Source organism: Papio anubis, chromosome 1 (assembly GCF_008728515.1).
Source record: "Papio anubis isolate 15944 chromosome 1, Panubis1.0, whole genome shotgun sequence".
In the NCBI taxonomy this organism is placed as follows: domain Eukaryota; kingdom Metazoa; phylum Chordata; class Mammalia; order Primates; family Cercopithecidae; genus Papio; species Papio anubis.
This window is the reverse complement of record NC_044976.1, coordinates 90,972,982-90,995,208: the sequence shown is the minus strand read 5'-3', so window position 1 is coordinate 90,995,208 and position 22,227 is coordinate 90,972,982. Positions and strand designations below refer to the sequence as shown.

General features: G+C 36.8%; 1 protein-coding gene across 6 annotated transcripts in view; it reads right to left on the bottom strand.

The window, feature by feature from the left end:
- RPAP2 (RNA polymerase II associated protein 2) overlaps positions 1–22,227 on the bottom strand; it is a 140,227-nt gene that overhangs the window by 93,712 nt on the left and 24,288 nt on the right. For all 6 annotated transcript variants that reach the window (XM_021944113.2, XM_021944116.1, XM_021944120.1 and 3 more), the window contains 3 exons: positions 20,231–21,161; positions 11,123–11,205; positions 8,164–8,244 (listed from right to left, as the gene is read on the bottom strand). In XM_021944113.2, coding sequence (XP_021799805.1) covers positions 8,164–8,244; positions 11,123–11,205; positions 20,231–21,161 — 1,095 coding nt within the window. The remainder of the gene's footprint in view (positions 1–8,163; positions 8,245–11,122; positions 11,206–20,230; positions 21,162–22,227) is intronic.

The window sequence follows — 22,227 nt, the reverse complement described above, 5'->3', positions numbered from 1 at the left end:
AAGTAGCTGGGATTACAGGCATGTGCCACCATGCCTAATTTTTGTATTTTTGTAGAGGTGGGGTTTCACTATGTTGCCCAGGCTGGTCTCAAACTCCTGGCCTCAAGTGATCCACCTGCCTCGGCCTCCCAAAGTGCTGGGATTACAGGAATGAGCTACAGTGCCCGGCTGGTATAGCATTATTTATATAAATCAAGAACAGACTAAATACTAAATATTGTTTATGGCAGTAAACATAAAAACAAAGACTAGAAGGATACACATCTACTTCACAGTACCAGTTGCTTCTGGGGAGGAACAAAGAATGGATTGGGAAAGGGAACAAAGGGGACTGACTTCATGCCCTTCTCCTTTGCACCAGCTATTCCGTCCATCTGAAACTATCTTCTTCCAGGTAAGTTTCCTTATGTCATCTTTGCAATAAGGCCTATCCGGACCACAGTATTAAAAAGTACAACTTGCCCTCTACCTCCCAAACCCAATACTCCTGACCTCCTTATTCTGCTATGTTTTTCTTTTTTTTCCATACAACTTATTGCCTTCTAATATATAATTGTTGTTTATTGTCTGTTTTTTCTTCTCAGAGGGCAAGAGTCTTTGTGTACTTCACTATTTATTCTAAGTTTCCAGAACAAGTGGCTGGCAGTCAGTAAGCATTCAATTAATATTTTTTGAATAATTATAACATTTTATTTAAAATATATATCTGAATCAAATTTTAGAAAATATTAAAATCTATTAATTCTGAGTGGAGGATATATTTTGTTAATCTGAATTTTCCCATCATTTTCCAAAATTTAAAAAAGCCTACATGATAGAAAAAGGAAGTACAGTATATAATGGTTAGAGTCTGAAAGATAAGGGTTTAATACCCAGATATGTCCTCAGTAGTGTTTTATTTTGGACACATTGTTTGATGGCTGTGAAACTTAATTTGGTAAAATAAGGACAATAATATCAACCACCTCATAGGGTTCTTGTGAGGATTAACTGTACAAGAGACAGCCATACTGCCAAATCCAACAGACATTTCACAACTCTCATCTTAATCTGTCCAGCACTTGACAATCACTCCCTTCTCCAGGAAACATTTTCTTCACCAAGTTTTCACTTGCCTGGTTCCCCTACCTCTCATGAGCACCCTCCTTGAACATTTTAATACTGGAGTGTCCCAGGGCCTCTGGCCTTAGGTCTCTTCTCTCCTGTATAAACAAACACTCTTTCCCTTGGTGATGTCATCCAATCTTATGACTTTAAATATTAGAAACTATATGCTGACAACTCCCAAATGTATTACCTCTAGCCTGGACCTCCTCCTTGAATTCCAGATTTCTATATCTAATGGTCCACTTGACACTTCTACTTGGATGTCTAACAGGCATCTCAAAATTTGGTAGCGCCAAAACTGGGCTCTTCATCCTGCCCCCAAAACTAAGGATGGTGTGACACTCCTATCTCAGTAAATGGCTTACCCTATCCTTCCAGAATCCAGTTGCTCAGGCCACAAATCTTATGGTTAAACTTGACTCTCTCACATCCCATGTCCAGCCAGTCACCAATTCTAATGATTCCACCTTCAAAATAGGATCTAATCACTTCTTATTACCTCCACCGCTTTCTCTTCAGCCACACCATTTCCTACCTAGATTACCAAAATAGCCCTGGCTATTTCTAGCTGTATTGGTCTCTCTGCCTCTGCTCATCTGTTGTAATTATCAACTTGGGAGCCAAAATGATGCTGTTAAAAAACATATGTTAGATCATGTCATTCCTCTGTTCAGGACCTACCAATTACCCTCCATCTCACTCAGAGTGAAGGTCAAAGAATGATCATAGCTACAAAGCCTATACAATCTGTACTACACCCAACCCCAATCCCATACTTCTCTGACCACGTATCTCTCTACTCTTGCCTCTGCTCATTTCTCTAACCTCATCAGCAACCTAAATATTCTGTGAATACACCAGGCCTGTTCCTGCTTTAGAGTCTTTGCACCTGCTCTTCCCTGTCTGCTATAGTTTCACAGACAGCAACACAGCTTGCTCCCTTACCTCCTTTCGGGTCTTTACACAAACAGTGTCTTCTCAATGAGGTCTTCCCTAATCAGCCTATTAAAAAGTGCAACTTTCTCCCTCCTCATTACTATCTGATTTCCCTGCTTCTGGGGTGAGAAGGAGAAGAATGGACAAAGAAAAGGAAAAGGGCATATTTTTGTACTCCATCTATTAGAAGTAAGTTCCATGAGTGAAGGGATTTGTCTGTTTTGTTCACTGATGTACTTGTAGCAAATCAAACAATATCTAGCATATAGCCAAAGGAGCTAGCTCAAATAAGGATAAGCATATAGGAATAAAATGACAGAACAGAATTTCCTTTCCTGGCCAGGTGTGGTGGCTCATGTCTGTAATCCCAGCACTTTGGGAGGCTGAGGCAGGCAGATCATGAGGTCATGAGTTCAAGACCAGCTTGGCCAACATCATGAAACCCCGTCTCTACTAACAATACAAAAATTAGCTGGGTGTGTTGGTGCATGCCTGTAATCCCAGATACTTGGGAGCCTGAGGCGGGAGAATCGTTGGAACCCGGGAGGTGGAGGTTGCAGTGAGCCAAGATTGCGTCACTGCACTCCAGCCTGGGCGACAGAGCAAGACTACAACTCAAAAAAGTATTTCCTTTTCTATTATACTCAAATCTTGTAGAGTTAAGACAGATTTAAGATTTCATAATTCACTTATACATTCACCAAAAACGTATTTAGAGTGTCTGCTGTATTACCACTGTTCCAGGCACTGGAGAGAACACAAATAAGAGGTTTTGCTTTCATTTCAAAGTACTTCTAGTAGCAAACTAGCGAAATTTCACTGTTTTCATATTTTTCCTATTGTTGAGCCAAAATAATTTCCAGCACAGATGCTAAACGAATGTATTTACTATTGTTTGAGTGACAATTTAAAAGGGAAACAGTAATATTTGACAGAAAACATTTAAAAAGCATATTTTTCAGGCCAGGTATGGTGGCTCATGCCTGTAATACCAGCACTTTGGGAGGCAGGCAGATTGCTTGAGCTCAGGAGTTCGAGACCAGCCTGGGCAACATGGTGAAACCTCCTCTCTACAAAAAATACAAAAATTGGCAGGGCATGGTGGTGTGTGCCTGTAATCCCAGCTACTCAGGAGGCTAAGGTGGGAGGATTGCTTGAGCCTGGGAGGCAGAGGTTGCAGTGAGTTGAGATCACAGCACTGCAGTCCAGCCTGGGTGACAGAGTAAGACTCTGTCTCAAAAATAAAAATAAACAAAAAGCAGGCCAGGCGCGGTGGCTCAAGCCTGTAATCCCAGCACTTTGGGAGGCTGAGACGGGCGGATCACAAGGTCAGGAGATCGAGACCATCCTGGCTAACATGGTGAAACCCTGTCTCTACTAAAAAAATACAAAAAGCTAGCCAGGCGAGGCGGTGGGTGCCTGTAGTCCCAGCTACTCGGGAGGCTGAGGTAGGAGAATGGTGTAAACCCGGGAGGCGGAGCTTGCAGTGAGCTGAGATCCGGCCACTGCACTCCAGCCCGGGCAACAGAGCGAGACTCCGTCTCAAAAAAAAAAAAGCAGATTTTCAAAACATAATTTGAAATTCATACAGATTGAAATACCTTGATTCATCACTGATTAAATTTAAAATGGACTTTCGTGTCAAAATATAATTTTAATTCAAATCTAATTTAGAAAAATACCTAGATTCAACACTGATGATAGTGAATCATTATCAAGCAGATTCTGATGGAACCTGCTTTACGCTATGACAGGTAAACCAATGTAACATTCTAGATAGCAGATTTGTAATGCAATTCAGTGGAAAGGACAGTTCTATTCACTGGGGAAATTCTCATAGAGCCGAAAAAGCTGCTTTATGTTTAGGTCCCAAAATAGGCTCTCAACCCTGACTACATATTAGAATTATCTAGGGGGGGCGCTTTTAGAAAATACTAATGACTGAGGCCAACCCTAGCCGAATGAAACTCAATCTCTAGGGTGGAAGCCGGACATCTATAGTTGTTAAAAGCTCCCCAGGTAATTCTGATGCACAACTGGCTTGAGAATCACTGTTCTACAAGTTCCTATTATTGATTGCCATTTCAGAGAGAAGGATGTGGTTATTTATGTCAACTCTTTCCCATTATCAGTATTGATTGAAAGGACTTCTCAACAATAGTTACTGTCATCAATATGGCATTTTTCCAGAAGCTTCGCCTGGCAGCCCTAGCCTACAAACTGTCACAGACCTGCCAACGTTGTCCAGAATCTGGAATCTGAAGACTTCAAATCAGCTATCTTATCAGAGGTCATTCTGTATTCTAAGCAACTGACACTTTTCTGAAGGACAGTGAAACCAATTTAAGCAATTTTTTATCAAAGCTACAGACTTTGACTTATAGTTATTAAAGAGTAAAGATTTTCAAAAATAATTAACACCAAGGTTTTTGGAACAGAATTTTATAACACCTCCTACCAAAATAAAGCATATGTTTTTGGGCTTATTTTCCCAATGCTTTTTATTAAATTTCAAGATATATAAAAGTAGAGATAATATAAAATAAATTCCTATATACACATCACAACTGACAATTACCAACTCCCAGCTAATCACGTTTCTTCTATAACAACCCCATATTCAACACTACTGCTAATCTAGATAATTTTGAAGCAAATCTCAGATGTCATATAATCAAGTCTTTAAATAATGCAGAAAGTAACTAGAAGGGACTTAGAGCCAGAAAATAGGAATGACAGAAAAAAATAATAGTTTATAAGAGGAAAAGGGCATTTGAATGTCTCCTCATATCTGCAGTGCTGGGATTACAGACTTGAGCCACTGTGCCTGGCTGTATTTTTCATTAATAATAATAATATTTTAAAAAACACAAATTAGTCACTACTTAACAATTCTATGGTGGAAAAATAAAGAGGTCCTTAGACGTAGGAGAAAAAAAACAACTGTGAAGAATCACTACAATAAAAATGTCACTATTACCAGTCTCCATTCAGTAAGTTCTAAAATTATTGACTGGCTGCCAGAAGGGAGCAGGCAGGAAAACCAAGGGACTGGGAAGGTCAGTGAGGTATTAGTCCCAAAATTATTATTATTATTTTTTGCATTATGCCCTAGAGCAGTAGGTTCTCAGCTTTGACTATCCATTAAAATCACCTGGAGAGCATTAAAATCCTGTCCCTTGAATGCCATATGCCAAACCAGTTAAATCAGAATCCTTGGGGGAGTGGGGGTTGGATAGGGGAGTAGGACACAGGTGGTAATTTTTTAAGGCTCCCTAGGTGATTCCAATAAGCTTCCAAATTTGAGCAAATCTCACTGATTAGAAATATCTGGGGTAGCCTAACTTTTTTTCCCTAAAGTTTCTAGTAACTTTTGAGAACCTCAGAATAGTTTTTTTAAAAAGAGACACCAAATTAGATCTATAGAAAAATATTGTTCTAAAAAATATAAACAAAGTAAATTAAATTGCTAGTTAATCTATTCTACATAAGCCAGATAAAAAATGTGTAGTTGGAGACCATAGGGTTTATTCTAATGTTTTCTGATATGTACAGCATAACTTTTATCAGTTTGCTCAGAATGGTGATTAAATATGTGTTGTCTGCAGGAAGGTGAATGGCAAGTCCTTTGAAAATCAATGAAATGATCAGGAACTGTGGCTCCTGCCTGTGCCTCTAATCCCAGCACTTTGAGAGACAGCAGGATCTTTTAAGGGCAGGAGTTCAAGACCAGCCTGGGCAACATAGTGAGACTGCCCCCTATCTCTACAGAAAACTTTAAAAAAAATTAGCCAGGCTGATGCTTGAGCCCAGAAGTTAAGGCTGCAGTGAACCATGATCGCATCACTAACTCCAGCCTGGGCAACTGAGCAAGACCCTGTCTTTAAAAAAAAAAAAAAAAAAATCAGTGATCAGCCTCTGCCTGATCTGACCTTCATCTTCCCTCACTCGACTTTATGTTAGTATGATGATATTCATTCCCTGATAAATCCTGAACAAATCCTAAACTTCAGTGTTTCCATACTGTGTACATATATTTAAACTTTATCATCAGTGTAGACAGTTTTTAAATACTTTTTATCTCCTTTTGGATGCATGGTTCTGTGATAGGTATAAGACAGGATACCTAAAAAATGTCTCTCATCATTACTAACAGGGCGCACAGCATGCAGACAAGTTCAGCTTTGGACTTGTTATTTTGCTCAAACCCTCTTTTGGCAAAGTCCAAGGTCAATCTGAGGATTGACATCCCTGAACTTGTGAGTAATCAATAATCTTCAAATTGCATAGTTTTCATGACACCTAGTGAGGGTAAAAATCTTAGTAATTAGAACAATCATATCATTCAGTTTATCATTACCTAAACATTCAGCTTCAAATATAAACATCCTAGATAAAATGAAGTGAAAATGTCTTTATGTGCTTGTTTTATCAGCCAACTGAAGAGTAAAATACCACAATAATTAATGATGTCTGTGAAACTTAATTTTAAGTACAAAACAATCAGTAACAACTTTCAATTATTTAGGAAAATAAGATTGATAGTTAATACAAATATTGAATACACTAGATTACTTTCTCAAGAATGTATCTTGGGAATAGGTTAATAAAAATTTAAATAATCTAAAACAGAGTAATAGACATTAGATTTTACAATAACTCAAACTTTGCAGAAATGCATTACCTACTAGTAGTCACAACATTAAAGAAAATAACCTTGAAGACCTGTATTTAAATTTCTGTTGGGGAATTGATGATGAATGAAAATCAATGTCCCCTCAAACTATCATGAGTTGGAAAAATTCCTAAATTATATAAACAACAGATATATAATAATCCAAATATAATATCTAATCATGATATAACAAAGTGTTAAGATAAAACTTAGAGAAAACTGAGATATCCCAAGCACATTTTGTTTAGTCAAAGTTCACTATAGAAGACTCTAGAATAATGTTTTAAGACATCTATAGTTTTGAATCTATGAAGGTTTGATAGTTTAATGTAAATTATTACAAATTATCCTTTTCAGCAGCTGAAGACAAGTCTTTGAAGACAAATAATTTTTGAGGTTTGCCTTAAACTTTGAATTCTAGATACAAAACTCTTTCTAGTAAAATCCTTACCGAAAAACCTTTTCCTGAATTACTTTTGGCACACAAAAAGGTTAGTGATGTTTTTAAATGTGCCAGTTTAAAATGATTGTCTATTAGGTGTTACTGATGTACAGTATGTTACTGCAAGAGAAATCTAACAGCTGACAGTGCCAAGAAATTGTTCCTGTACTGTAATTTTACACTTCTAAAATCTGACTGCTATTGTTGACAATAATAAACTACAATAATAAATACATATGATAAATGTCTTGGATAAATTAATTCTTCTACCCTAGAAGTTTATTCTGTGTCAGTGCAACATTAGCCACAGGCAAATGTTAATTTTAACATTTGGTCACTGGCATTTGGCTGAAATGTGCATTTGGTACAATTCTACTAATAAGGCATTTAGAGGCTTATTGCTATGCTTCTTGGTAGAGAGAACCTAGTCTTAGCCTGATTGAATACTTTTATCTTGATAGTTTTAGGAAAAATCACAACAGTTTCACTCACAATTGATATCAATTCTCTATTCTCCCTTCCTTTAAAGTTCTTAGCACTTTGTTCTGTGTAATTCAATATTAAATTACCCACTGTCTTGTACTGTTCACTGTACTCACATGATCTTCACACAGGAGAGTTCTTCCTTTAGGGTGGCATTATGTTTCTTTTACATTACCCATAGTGCCTGGCACAGTGTGGGTCATCCAATATATATTTACTATTTCACTTAAACCCATAGTATTACTGGCTTTGTGTCAGACATATAATTTTCCTTCTCAATTTTAGGCTATTCCATAAATAAACTATCCAAAGTGAACTATATAATGGCTTGAGCAAATAAAGGTTGCATTAAAAAGAAGAGAAAAATAACGTTGTTTAGTGGAGGAGAAAAATAGAATACCGTATTTAGATCTGTGACATTGAAAGGTAAGTCACTTACTTTCTCTGTGCCTTTGGATTCTGCAAGGCAATAAATAAAGTCAAAATAATTGAGAAGGATAATTGTAATATAAATACTAACCTGAAAGTTCGAACAAGATTTTTAAGTTGTGTGTAAATATCTCCCAATGTAATCTGAAGAGGACAGAGAAGCCCAGGCAATCTGAAAATTAAAAAATTACATTTATTTTAAAACAACCTTAATTATATGGAAACTTTTTTTGGGTCATGCCTAGATCTGAATTTTCCATAGGTAATAATGGCATTTAGGTAGAAGCAGTCATGATTTAAAGGTTAACCTAGGTTATGACTGGTGAGAACTCATAAGGAAACATTATCCCACACTCCACTTTGTAGTCTGTTACTGAGTGTGAAGCACTGAAATGCAAAATCATTTTGGCAGCTATTTACATTCTTGTCCCTAGTTTTACTTACCTGTTTATTTTCAAACATTAGACCAAGATGGAAAGAACACAACTGCCCCCAAAATGGTCCAATCTGAGAGTGCGGTATATTTTTCCTTACTAAATCCTCATGGTGGGAGTAAAAATTAGTACCCTTTTATGAAGCAATCTGACAATATATATTAACAGTTTAAATGTGTTTGACCCAACAGTTTTACTATGAAAAAAATTTAATCTAAGGAAATAATCAGATAAACATAAAAAATATGCTTGTTGCGGAAATAGTTTTAGTAGTGAAAAATTGGAAACAAATGTGTATCAATAGTGATTGGTTAGATAAATTATGATACACCAATTTCATAGAATAAGACATTTAAAATAATGTGAATCTATTTTTTAATATAAAAAGATATTCATGATAGATGTGAAGTGAAAAATGTACATAGTATCATCCTATTTTTATAAAAACATATTATATAATATGTTTTCATATATATTACATGTCAAGCATATTTCATCCCTTCTAGATTTATCCATAGGAGAACCAAATAGAATGAATATACATATGCCATATACATGTCGGGGATACACATCAAAATATTAATAGTAGTGTTGAGTGGTGGGATTACGGGTAATTTTTACTTCCTTCTTTAAACCATTCTGTATTGCCTCATTTGCTAAAGTATGTGTTACTTTATTTTTTTAAAGATTCTTTTTAAGACCAGTGTGATAATACAAAAAGCTTCTTACTATGGAAGTTTCACACATATTCCAAAATAGAAAGAACAGTAATAATCCCATATATCTATTTCCAGATTCAGTTTCTTAATTTTTGTTACATTTGCTTCATTTCTCATTCCCTTCAGCACCCAGGCTGGAGTGCAGTGGCATAATCCAAACGTCAGGCAATAACAAACGCTAGTGAGAAATGTGGAGACAAGGGAACCCTCATACAGTGTTGGTGGCAATGGAAATTAGTACACCCACTATGGAGAACAGTTTAATCACGAGCATAATCATAGCTCGCTGCAGACTCAAACTCTTGGGCTCAAGCAATCCTCCACTTCAGCCTCCTGAGTAGTAACCCCACAACACCCGATTAATTTTTATTTTTATTTATTTTATTTTTTTGAGATGAAGTCTCACTCTGTCCCCCAGGCTGGAGTGCAGTGATGGGATCTCGGCTCACTGCAAGTTCCGCCTCCCAGGTTCGGGCCATTCTCCTGCCTCAGCCTCCTGAGTAGCTGGGACTACAGGCGCCCGCCACCACGCCCAGCTAATTTTTTTTTTGTATTTTTAGTAGAGACAGGGTTTCACCGTATTAGACAGGATGGTCTCGATCTCTTGACCTCGTGATCTGCCTGCCTCAATCTCCCAAAGTGCTGGGATTACAGGCGTGAGCCACCGCACCCGGCCTAATTTTTATTTTTATTTTTGTAGAGATGGGGTCTTACTATGTTGCCCAGGCTGGTCTTGAACTCCTGGCTTCAGGTGACCCCCTGCCTCAGCCTCCCAAAGTTCTGGTATTACAGGCATGAGCCACCACACCTGGCCATTTTTTTCTTATTTTGTAGTAATATTTTAAAGTAAATACCTGTCGTCATGTCATTTGACCTGTTTCCATTTTTATCTCTAAATACAAAGGCACTTTCTTATATAATCACAATAAAATGATCATAACCATCCAAATTAACAATTCCTGAGTGTCATCTAATATCCAACATATTTAATTTCCTCTGATACTCTGAATTAAACACTTTTTACAATTGGTTGGTTCAAATAAAAAACCAAAAAAGGTCTAACTTTGATAATGAGAAGAAAACTCTTTTATAAACAAACAACAAAAAATTCCTATAACATAATTAGTTTTGTCTTCACTCTTCTTTATGCCTTGGTTAATGTGAAATGTTTTCTGTATTTTCAAACTGCTACAAAATAAAACTTCATATTCACAACCCTTAAATAATGACTGACACACTTTTCCATGTTTTCTGCTAAAATAAGAAAATGCAGATTGAAAAGTTCAACACAGCCCTCACACCTCAGGAAAAAAAAATCTTCAAGTTCTTTTTGAAAGAAAAACCAAGATAGCAATTTTTAAATGTCATTTATGACTGGGCTAATTACAAGAACAATACTTTCCACCACGGGAAGTTTAAAGCTAAAAGTGCAACGTTGAGCTGAACAAAAACTCAAGTTGCTGAATGTGAAATGGTTCTAAGGATATGCATGCAGAGTGAGTTAACAGACCCTTAAAACTTTATAATAACATCTTATTCACATCTGAAACTGCTGTGACACATTTACCACAAATCAGTATTTAAATGGGTCTAGCTGTGAGATTTTTTTTCCCTGACTTCACTGATTAGGTGGGAGTAACGTAGTTTGGTCTTCTAAATCCACAATCTCAACCTTCCTCTTTATGATGTGCCTCTGTGTCCTCTACACAAAAATCTGTATTTCTTGGATAAAATATCTTAAAAATCCAAATTTCTCAAGTGAAGAAATCCATGGAAACTTTTCACATTATTTTTCAAAATGTTCAAAATTTGAGGATAATACTTACACATTATGAGCTCATAAATGTCAAGCTAATTTAAAACTACTACAAAGCTGGAATGGCAATTATATACTTACACTTTACTCAACTTTTCAAGTACGATGCGTTTTCTAATCTGGTTCTGGGAACTTGAGTCTATCAGTGGAAAGGTGGAATCATGCTGAATCACATTTTTAAACAAAGCAAAACAGAATCATAAGTTTACATTCTTTCTTTGATAAGTAGAACAATAAACATTAAAACACAAAAGTTTGTATCTGTGGCATAGTAGGAAAATAACTAGACTTGAGAATTAGATTTAAATTTGAGTATCAACTCAGTTGTTAGGCTGTTGTGAACTTGCTTGAGTCATTTGCCCTCTTTGGATAGTTAGTTTTCTCATCTTTGTAATTGAGATATTAATACCTCCTTTATTAAATGATAAAATGTATACAAAAAGATTTTGTAAACTGCTAAGTGCTGTACAAATGTAGTGGATTAAAATATTAAAATTAGCAAATACTATAAATATATTATGAGGAGTTCTGTCATTATGTCATTTGACCCCTAATCATTCTAGAAATGGCACACAAGATAATTCAAACCAACTCTCTCTCTGAGAACTGAAAAAAGTTGGAGGAAAAAAATCCACATTTGTTTGAAACACATTTGTTAGCATCAGAGAGCTAACGAGGCTATAAAGAATTACAGTCTGAGATCCTGGAGAAGGTAATTACAGATAGAGCACTAATTTTCCATTTAGATATTGAGAAACAGAGCAGTTTTTCTAATAAAAACAGTTTAGGGTATCCTTCAAGAAGGGAGGGGTATGGGCAACCCTCCCCAAATATAAGACCAGGACTTGGAAAGACCGTACTCTAGGAATAAGAAAAAGAATAGGAAATAGACTAGTTCTTTCAGGAGGTGAATCCCACCTTGAAATCATCTTAATCTCTGATTACATTACAGTGATATGGAACAGCTACAAATCATGTCAGAAGCAAATATAAATCTATTCTAGAGGAAGATAACATCATCCTGAGTCTCCAGTTATCTCTCTAAATTTTAATATACAATGTTTGGCATGTATTTGCCCTCTTTGGGCATGTAATAAAATAAGACAATATGATAACAATCTGAAACAGCCTACAGAGATCAATCCTGAGGGAATCTAAATAATGAAGTTATCAGCATTATTTAAATAAATGTTTAATGTATTCAAAGAAAAATGACAAGGTTGAAAATTTTTGACAGAGAACTGGAAACTACATAAAGTAACAAAATGAAGACCCTAGAACACAAAAATACAGTATTTAAAAGTAAGAACTAATGGGTAGACATAAAAGCATAGTAGAAATGACTGAAGAGAGAATGCTGAATAGGAAAATATCCAGAATGAAGCACAGTCACCACTCCCCAAACATATAATGTAAAGCACAAAGGAGATTAAGAGACCTACAAGATACAGTAAAAAAAAAAAGACTAAAGAGAAGAGGCAGAATGGAATAGAAGCAATATCTAGGAGATAACTGGGAACATTCCAAAACTTACAAAAAAAGTCTTAAAAGAAGCTAGAAGAAGAAGACACAATACTTTCAAAGGAGTAGCAATAAGAGATACAAATGGAAGCCAAAAGACAAGGGAATGATATTTTCAATGGGCTGAAAGGAAATAACTGCTCATCTAAAATTCAATACAGAAAAATATCTTTCAAAAGTAAAAGTAAAATAAAGAATTTTCTGACAAAAAAAAACTGAGAAAATTCATTATCAACTGATACTAAGAGAAGTATATTCTTCAGGCACAAGGCAAATAATCCCAGATGGAAGAATGGGGATAGAAGGAGGAATTAAAAACAATGAAAGAGTAATTAATTGGATAAATCCAGCTGGGTGTTGGCTATAAATAATCTTGCAATATATTTGAAATTTAGAGAAAATAAAAATATCCAATAATAGAACATAAGTCGAGAGGGATCAAGAGGGATAGATGGAGTTAAATCATTCTAAGGTGCTAATTGTCCAGGAAGCAATGAAAATATTAACTTACATTAGACTTTAATAAGACAAAGATTCAGGTTTTAACACTTAGGGTAACCATTTAATGATCAATAAAACAGTATATAAAAACAATTTAACAGAGGCTAAAAAATGGAATAATGATTCAATGCAAAAGAAAGCAAGAGAGAAAAGGAAGACAGAATAAGTGGGACACACAGAAAGAGGAGTGAGATGGTAGATTTAAACCCAAATACTGTATACCAATTGTGACATGAAATGCAAATAAATTCTCCACATAAAGGACAAAGATGATCAATCTAGACAGATTGTCCTTGACCACATTAATACAAGAATGTTAATGTCAGCAAAGTAGACTGTAAAGAAAAAAAACAGAAAGATTGCTCCATAGTGATAGGAGTTTCAATTTACCAGGAAGACGTAACAATTTTACATTTATATCCAATAACATGGTCTCAAAAAGTAAAATTTGCAGAACTAAAAGGAGAAATAATCAATCCACAATTAAGGTGAGAGATTTTAACTCATCTTTCTTAGTGACTGATGGAATGAGCAGACCAAAACCAAAACCCAAACCACCACACCCCAACAGTGCTTCTCAAATGTTAATGTGCATGCCCATCTTCTGGGGATCTTGTTAAAAAGTAATTCTCATTCAGTAGATATGGGGTGGGGATGACAGTCTGAATTTCTAACAAGCTTCTAGATGATGCTGATGCTGCTGGTTCCATGGACCACACATTGTATAGTAAGCACTGTATTTACTCTATCTTTGTGTTTCTGAAAATTTCCCTAACAAAAAGTTTTTAAAAATTGACTACCCACAGGCCAGGTGTGGTGGCTCACACCTATAATCCCAGCACTTTGGGAGGCTGAGGTGGGCAGATCACTTGAGGTCACAAGTTCGAGACCAACCTAGCCTGGCCAACATGGTGAAACCCCGTTTCTACTGAAAATACAAAAGTTAGCCAGGCATGGCAATGGATGCCTGTAATCCCAGCTACTTGGGAGGCTGAGGCAGGAAAATAGCTCAAACCCAGGAGGTGGAAGTTGCAGTGGGCCAAGATGGCCCTGCAGTGGCACTGCAGACTGGGCGACAGAGGAGACTCCATCTCAAAAAAAAAAAAAAAAAAAAAAAAATTGACAACCCACAAAGAAAATCAGAGGAAAAGATAGCTCAATGGGTGATATTCTAAGCATTTAAAGAACTAACATTAATTTTAGACAGATTCTTCCAGAAATGGAGGGAACATTTCCCAATTTGTTTTACCAAATGATTACAACCAAAACCTGATAAAGATATTACAAGAAAGGAAAATTATAGGCAGTGCCAGGTATCACCATTCTGAACAATTTTCACCCTTTTCCACTGTCTTTGTATTTCAGAAGGCTGATCTGTACAGGCTGCATCAATGGGCTTCCTCAGTCTCTGGCTTTTATCTCAGTTTTGCCAATGAAGAATAAGAAACTGGATGGTGCAGGAGAGTCATTCCTGCTTGGTCCACTACATGTTGCACTTCCTTGTATAAAACCTCATGGTCCACTCCTACCTTTTCCCTTGAGGTCTGGGAGTGGTGAGGGCTCTCAAACTACGATTAGTGTATTATTCCTTTAGTTTCCTTCACTCTGACCACATTTGCACACTTTGGAAAACAGTCCCATAATTAAACTTTCCTCAGATTACTCAATTTGTACCATGTGATTTATGATGAGACCATGAGCAATTCATACGCTAACGTCACTCATTCTGAAAATATGTGCAAAAATTCTAAGGCAAATATTAGGAGGACCAAATTCAGTATTATATAAAAAGGCTACTATAGCTCAATCAAATTGAGTTTATTATAAGAATGCAAAGTTGGTTTAATATTAAAAATAAATGTTAGGTCTGGGAAAAAATGGCAGATAGAAGGCAGGACTAACTTGCAGTTCCCACTTGGTTGGACAGAGCGGCATGTGGAGACTCACATCATGAACTTTTGCTCCAAGAACTACCGCAGAAGCATACCAGAAAAGGCGAGGAACTATGAGTCAGCTTGCTTTCTCCGCTGTGAGGCCTGTAGCCTGGGGCAAGTTCTCAGCCCTGCTCATCAGCTGCCTGGAAATAAACTTGGTGCTTTTGTGGGGGCACGGTGGGAGTGAGTCTGGCCTTTTAGGCTACAGGCTGTGTGGAAGCTGGGTGAGGCTTGTGGTTGCCAGCTTTCTCCCACTTCCCTAGTGACCTGTGTGACGCAGCAGTCAGCTATAATCCCCCTGGGAATTGGCCTGGGACTTACACAATGGTACCCCCACCTGATGGTCTTTCTCTACTGACCCTGGTAGCCGAAGACAAAGGACTTAATCTCTTGGGAGCTCTATGGCCCTGCCTACTGCCTGACCCCAGAGCAAGCTTGTATCCTCCCTATACTACTGCAGCTGATACGCTCTTGAAAGCGCCACCTCCTGGCTAGAGGCCAACCAACACAAAACCAGTGCACTTAAAAAAAATACAATTAAGGACCCTCACAGAGTCCACTTCACTCCCCTGTTACCTCCACCAGAGCAGGTGCTGGTATCCACAGCTGAAGATGGATCACATCACAGGACCCTTTGCAGACACTCCCTAGTACCAGCCAGAAGCCTGGTAGCTCTGCTGGGTGGCTAGATCCAGAAGAGCAATAACAATCACTGCAGTTTGGCTCTCAGGAAGCCCCATCCCTAGGGGAAGGAGGAGAGCACCAAATCAAGGGAGCACCCTGTGAGACAAAAGAATCTGAACAGCAGCCCTTGAGTCCCAGATCTTCCTTCTCACAGTCTACCCAAATGAGAAGGAACCAAAAAAACAATTCTAGTAATATGACAAAACAAGGTTCTTTAGCAACCCCAAAACATCACACTAGCTCACCAGCAATGGATCCAAACCAAGACAAAATCTCAGAATTGCCAGAAAAAGAATTCAGAAGGTTGATTATTAAGCTAACCAAGGAGGCACCAGAGAAAGGTGAGGCCCAACTTAAAGAAATAAAAAAAAAGATACAGGATATGAATGGAAAAATCTCCAGTGACATAGATAGCATAAATAAAAAACTATCACAACTTTGGGAAATGAAGGACACACTTAGAGAAATGCAAATGCACTGGAAAGTCTCAGCAATAGAATTGAGCAAGTAGAAGAAACAACTTCAGAGCTTCAAGACAAGGCTTTTGAATTAACCCAGTCCAACAAAGACAAAGAAAAAAAAATTTTTTTAAATGAACAAAGGCTCCAAGAAGTTTGGGATTATGTTAAACAAACAAATATAAGAATAATTGCTGTTCCTGAGAAAGAAGAGAAATCTAAAAGTCTGGAAAACATATTTGAGGGAATAATCAAAGAAAACTTCTCTGGCCTTGCTAGAGACCTACACATCCAAATACAAGAAGCTCAAAGAACACCTGGGAAATTCATCATAAAAAGATCATTGCCCCAGCACATAGTCATCAGGTTATCAAAAGTCAAGATGAAGGAAAGAATCTTAAGAGCAGTGAGGCAAAAGCATCAGATAACTTATAAAGGAAAGCCTATCAGATTAACAGCAGATTTCTCAGCAGAAACCCTATAAGCTAGAAGACATTGGAGTCCTATCTTTAGCCTCTTTAAACAAAACAACTATCAGCCAAGAATTTTGTATCCAGCAAAACTAAGGTTTATAAATAAAAGAAAGATAGCCTTTTTCAGACAAACAAATTCTGAGAGAATTCACCACTACCAAGTCAGCACTACAAGAACTGCTACAGGAATGATAAATCTTGAAATAAATCCTGGAAATAACACCAAAATAGAATCTCTTTAAAGCATAAATCTCACAGGACTTATAAAACAATACAACAATGAAAAAAAAAAAAAAGCTGTCCAGGCAACAAACAGCACGATGAATAGAATAGTACCTCAAATACTAACATTGAATGTAAATGGCCTAAAGGCTCCACTTAAAAGATACAGAATGGCAAACTTAATAAGAATTCACCAACCAAGTATCTGCTGTCTTCAAGGGACTCACCTGACACATAAGGATTCACATAAACTTAAGGTAAAGGGTGGAAAAACATATTCCATGCAAATGGACACCAAAAGTGAGCAGAAGTAGCTATTCTTATATCAGACAAAACAAACTTTAAAGCAACAGCAGTTTAAAAAGACAAAGAGGGACATTATACAATGATAAAAGGACTAGTCCAATAGGAAAATATCACAATTCTAAATATATATGCACCTAAACCTGGAGTTCCCAAATTTATAAAACAGTTACTATGAGACCTAAGAAATGAGATAGAAAGCAACACAATAATGGTGGTGGATTTCAGTACTCCACTGACAGCACTAGTCAGGTCATCAAGACTTGTTCCTGAATGATCATTCAGTCAACAATGAAATCAAAGTAGAAATTAAAAAATTCCACTGTGGCCTGAGAGAATATTTGATATAATTTTGATTATACCCTAGAACAAATGGATTTAACAGGTATTTACAGAACATCCTACCCAACAATAGCAGAAAATACATTCTATTCATCAGCACATGGAACAGTCTCCAAGACAGACCATATGATAGGTCAGCTGAATTTTTTAACAATTCCAACTGAACAGGAAGTCTCCTGGCCAGAACTCAAGGGAGGGTGTGAATTTGGTGTGCAGACTCCACAGGCTGGGAGATGTGAAAGTCCTACTTGTTCTCACAGGTGGGAGGCTGGTAGCCTGGGGCAAGTTCTCAGCCCTTCCCACCCCCTGCCAAGTAAACAAACTTGGTGCTGTTTGGAGGGGCATGGTGGGAGTGAGACTGGTCATCTGGGTTGCATGGGAGCTGGGTGAGGCCTGTAACTGCCGGCTTTCCCTCACTTCCCTGACAACCTGCATGACACAGGAGAGGCAGCCATAATCTTCCTGGAAGAGCTCCACTGACCTGGGAACCACACTCCCATCCGCCACAGCAGCCACAGCAAGCCCTGCCCAAGGAGTCTTGAGCTCAGACACATATAGCCCTGTCCCCATGATGGTCCTTCCCTACACACTCTGATAGCTGAAGACAAAGGGCATATACTCTTGGGAGTTCTAGTGCCCTACCCACAGCCTGATTCTCCCTATACTACCAAAACTGATGCTCTCTCAAAAGTGCCACCTTCTGGCAGGAGGCTAACCAGCACAAAAATAGTGCATTAAACAACCAAAACTAAGGATCCTCACAGAATCCATTTCACCCCCTGCCATCTCCACCAGAGCAGGTGCTGGTATCCACGGCTGAGAGATCTGCAGACCTGACCTAAGAGATTATCCAAGTGATCAATAAGCAAATAAAATAGTGCTGAATTTATTAATCATCACATAAATATAATCATAAAGCAATACTACCAGAATGGCTAAAACTAACAATATCAAGTACTAGGGAGGATGTGGAGTCAAGGAAACTCCCATATAGTAGTAGTGGAACTGTAAACTGGTACAACCACTTTGGAAAACTGTTTGGCATTATCTAGTATAGTTACATACATGCATATATGATAACCCAGCATTCCCAGTCCTAGATACTTCAGAAATACATATGCATATTAGCACAGAGATAAATACAAGAAAATTCATAAGAATATTGTTCATAATAGCCCCAAATTGCAAATAGTTTAAATGTCCATTAGCATAAATAAATGGTATATTTATATAATGGAATATTATGCAGCAATAAGAACTACAGCTATATGCAACAACACAAATGATTCAAAAGTATAATACTGCATGAAATAAATTGGACACCAAGAATATATACTGTAAAAAAAAAAATGACAACTAATCTGTGCTAATATAATATTAATTTTGGAAAGAGGTGCTGATTAGGAGGGGATATATATGGGGCTTCTAGTTTACTTATAATGATCTATTTCCTGGCTTGGGTAGTGATTACATCAGGACATTAACATGTGAATACTCAAGAAATCATATAATTACTATTTATGTTGTACTTCAATGGAAATGTTTTAATGTGTTATGTAACATTTTTGGAAAATGTTACAAATTTTAAATAGTCAAATTTCAGGGATTATTAAGGCTAAAAAGCACAAAATGATAAAATAAGTGATGTTCTATGGTAGGTTTATGCAGCTTAGTGACACAAATCAATGTTTCTCCCAGCTTAATATAAGTTTTGGATGATGTCTAATAACATACTTGAAATGATTTGAAGTAGGGTCCTGGGCCAAGCAACACTCTATAGAAATATATTTCTAAATTTTGTACATTTCTACTTCTACCCTCTTTCCAAATCTCCAATGTGCTTTTAAATTTAGAGCCACATTTACTTGGGAATATTCGAGAACAAAGTTTTGTGGTAAAAACAAGGTTATTACCCATTCCTCTTCATGTTAAATGACTTCATTTTCCAGGGAGTACACATGAATCAAAGATGCGTCGTAGAAATATTAAAAGATGCTCTCTAAATCTCAGTGGCACATTTTCAATCTCTACTTATGGGTACTATTTACTGAGTACCAATTACATGTCATGTACTGCGATAAATGCTTTACACACATTATCTTTAAAACGAATAACAATTGAGCAAGAGAAGCTATTAATAGTCCCATTTACAGATGAGCAAACAGACCAGGAAACTAATTTTTCATACGGCTAGTAAATGACAAAACAGATGTTCAAATCTAGGTCTATCTGAATGTGCTTTCCATTCTCTTTGTCCATTATTTCCCAATAAGTCTCTTTTACAAATTATTTTCATCTATAATATTTTAAATGGACATGCTTGCTAAATATTTTTCAATGTAACTAGCAAGTCTATTCCATGGCATATACTTCCATTAAACACACACACACAGACCCCATGTATAAATCTGAAAGAATACATGCCGAAGAAGAAAAAGCAAGCCTCTTCAGAGGCTTCATTTATTATATGAAGAATTAGGGAAAACTTTGTCCCACCATTTTAGGCTATTTTTACATTAGAAAAAAATATTGCACACTGATGAAAATTTACTGGGGATAAATGTCAACTTATTTGTAAAATAGTAATGCCAACAGTGGAGATGGCACTGTAAACCAAAAGGCAGAATGACTAAAGAAACTATTTGAAAACTTAACAATTATCTCTTCAATACCCTTCCTGCTCCAAGATTTGCTGTGGTGAGTTTTCCAAATGTTAACGACCTGGAAAAACTCAATGTCTGTAAGACATACCTCTTCTGAGTCTTGTGATTTGGTGGTTTCTTCATCCAAAACATATCGTCCTCTATAAAACTCCCTGATCCTCAGATTTAACTTTTCAGTTTCTTTTTTCAAATTCTCGTAACTCGGCAGTGGTTTAATGGCTGTATCTGAGCCCCTAAAAGGTAAAGACTCATCCAAGCTGTTCTGAGATTCCCTCCAGGCAGGGGAATGACTATCTGGATCTGAGATTATGTCATCTTCATCAAGTTCTTCTTTAACCAGACAGGCTTCAGGTTTCAGACACACAGAAGCATAATTCTGGCCATACAAAAACCTCAAAGTTTCTTCTGTCTTCCACTCAATCAAAGTCTCCTTCAAAACTTTAAGTAAGTTCCTCTTTCCAACTTCAGGACACACCTGCACTGAACTAGAGACTGACCTAGACACTTGGTTTGATTTGGCAAATTTTCTCTTAAAATGCTCTGCACTTTTCTTACTTATGCCTACCAAAGTTATTTCCGACCTACTGTATTCACTTTCAGAATTTTCTGAAGCTTTTAATCTTTGAGGCAAAGTGCTATTTGAAGAACTCTGAGTATTTACTTTCTGTAAAGGAAGTTCACATGTAGCATCTTTGTCCTGACTATCTAATTTGCAATTGCCTAACTGCTCAGTGACATCTACTACTGTCTGTTCTTTGTCTTTGTGTTTGGAGTCAGCTTTGTGACCAGCTTTCTTTTTCATTATGCTTTTTTGGTGCAGCTGTGGTCTAATACTTGTTGAATTTGGTCTGTTTCCTGGTAGAATAGAGGAAACAAAGTCTTGCTCATTGTCACTGCTACTATCACTGTGAGTGCTAGAAGAACAAGATTCATATTGCTTTTCAAAGTGGCTAGGATTGTCGATATCTGATGTTTTAATGGCTTTACTGCATAACTGTACTTCTTCTCCAGAATGGCCACTGTAGAATGAAAGAGAAATAAAATAACTAAATAACAAATAGCAATAAAACCCGAAACAATAGGAAAGTACCTCATAGTGTTTATACATTATAACTTTCAAGGTAGAAATTTTTATTCCCTAGGCAAAACCTTATATCTAGGTTCTGATATATTAGTTTCAGAAGAAGCCTATAATTTCAGTACACCTATTAATAATATATTTTTTGATACAGTTCTTCTGTCTTCTTCTTCATCTTTTTCCTCCAATTATTTTAAAATTGTTACAGGAGTACAGCAAAACTTTTTTAAAAACTTGATAATGCTGTCCCACTGCACTATTTGGATTTGCCTGTTGTTGCAAACATATGTATATATAAATATATATAAAGTACCTATATAAATATAAAGTGTATGTAATATATAAATATATAAAATATAAAGTATATATTTATATTTACATATGTAACATACACTTATATATTACATAATGTATACTATATATAATATATAAAATAGATATGTAGTTTAAAAAATATATAATATGAAAAATAATATAAAAATAAATATATATTTTTAAGATAGAGTCTCACTGTGTTGCCCAGGCTGGATTGCAATGGTGTAAACTAAGCTCACTGCAACCTCTGCCTCCTGGGTTCAAGCAATTCTCCCACCTCAGCCTCCCAAGTAGCTGGGATTACAGGTGGGCACCACCAAGCCTGGCTAATTTTTGTATTTTTTTTAGTAGAGATGACATTTTGCCATGTTGGCCAGGCTGGTCACAAACTCTTGGCCTCAAGTGATTTGCCCGCCTTGGCCTCCCAAAGTGCTGGGATTACAGGCATGAGCCACCATGCCCGGCTGACCTTTTTATTTTTTATTTTTTTATTTTATTTTATTTTTATTTATTTGAGATGGAGTCTTGCTCTGTCACCCAGGCTGGAGCACAGTGGCAAGATCTTGGTTCACTGCAACCTCCGCTTCCTGGGTTCTAAGTGATTCTCCTGCCTCAGCCTCCCAAGTAGCTGGGATTACAGATGCACACCACCATGCCCCTCTAATTTTTGTATTTTAGTAGAGATGGGGTTT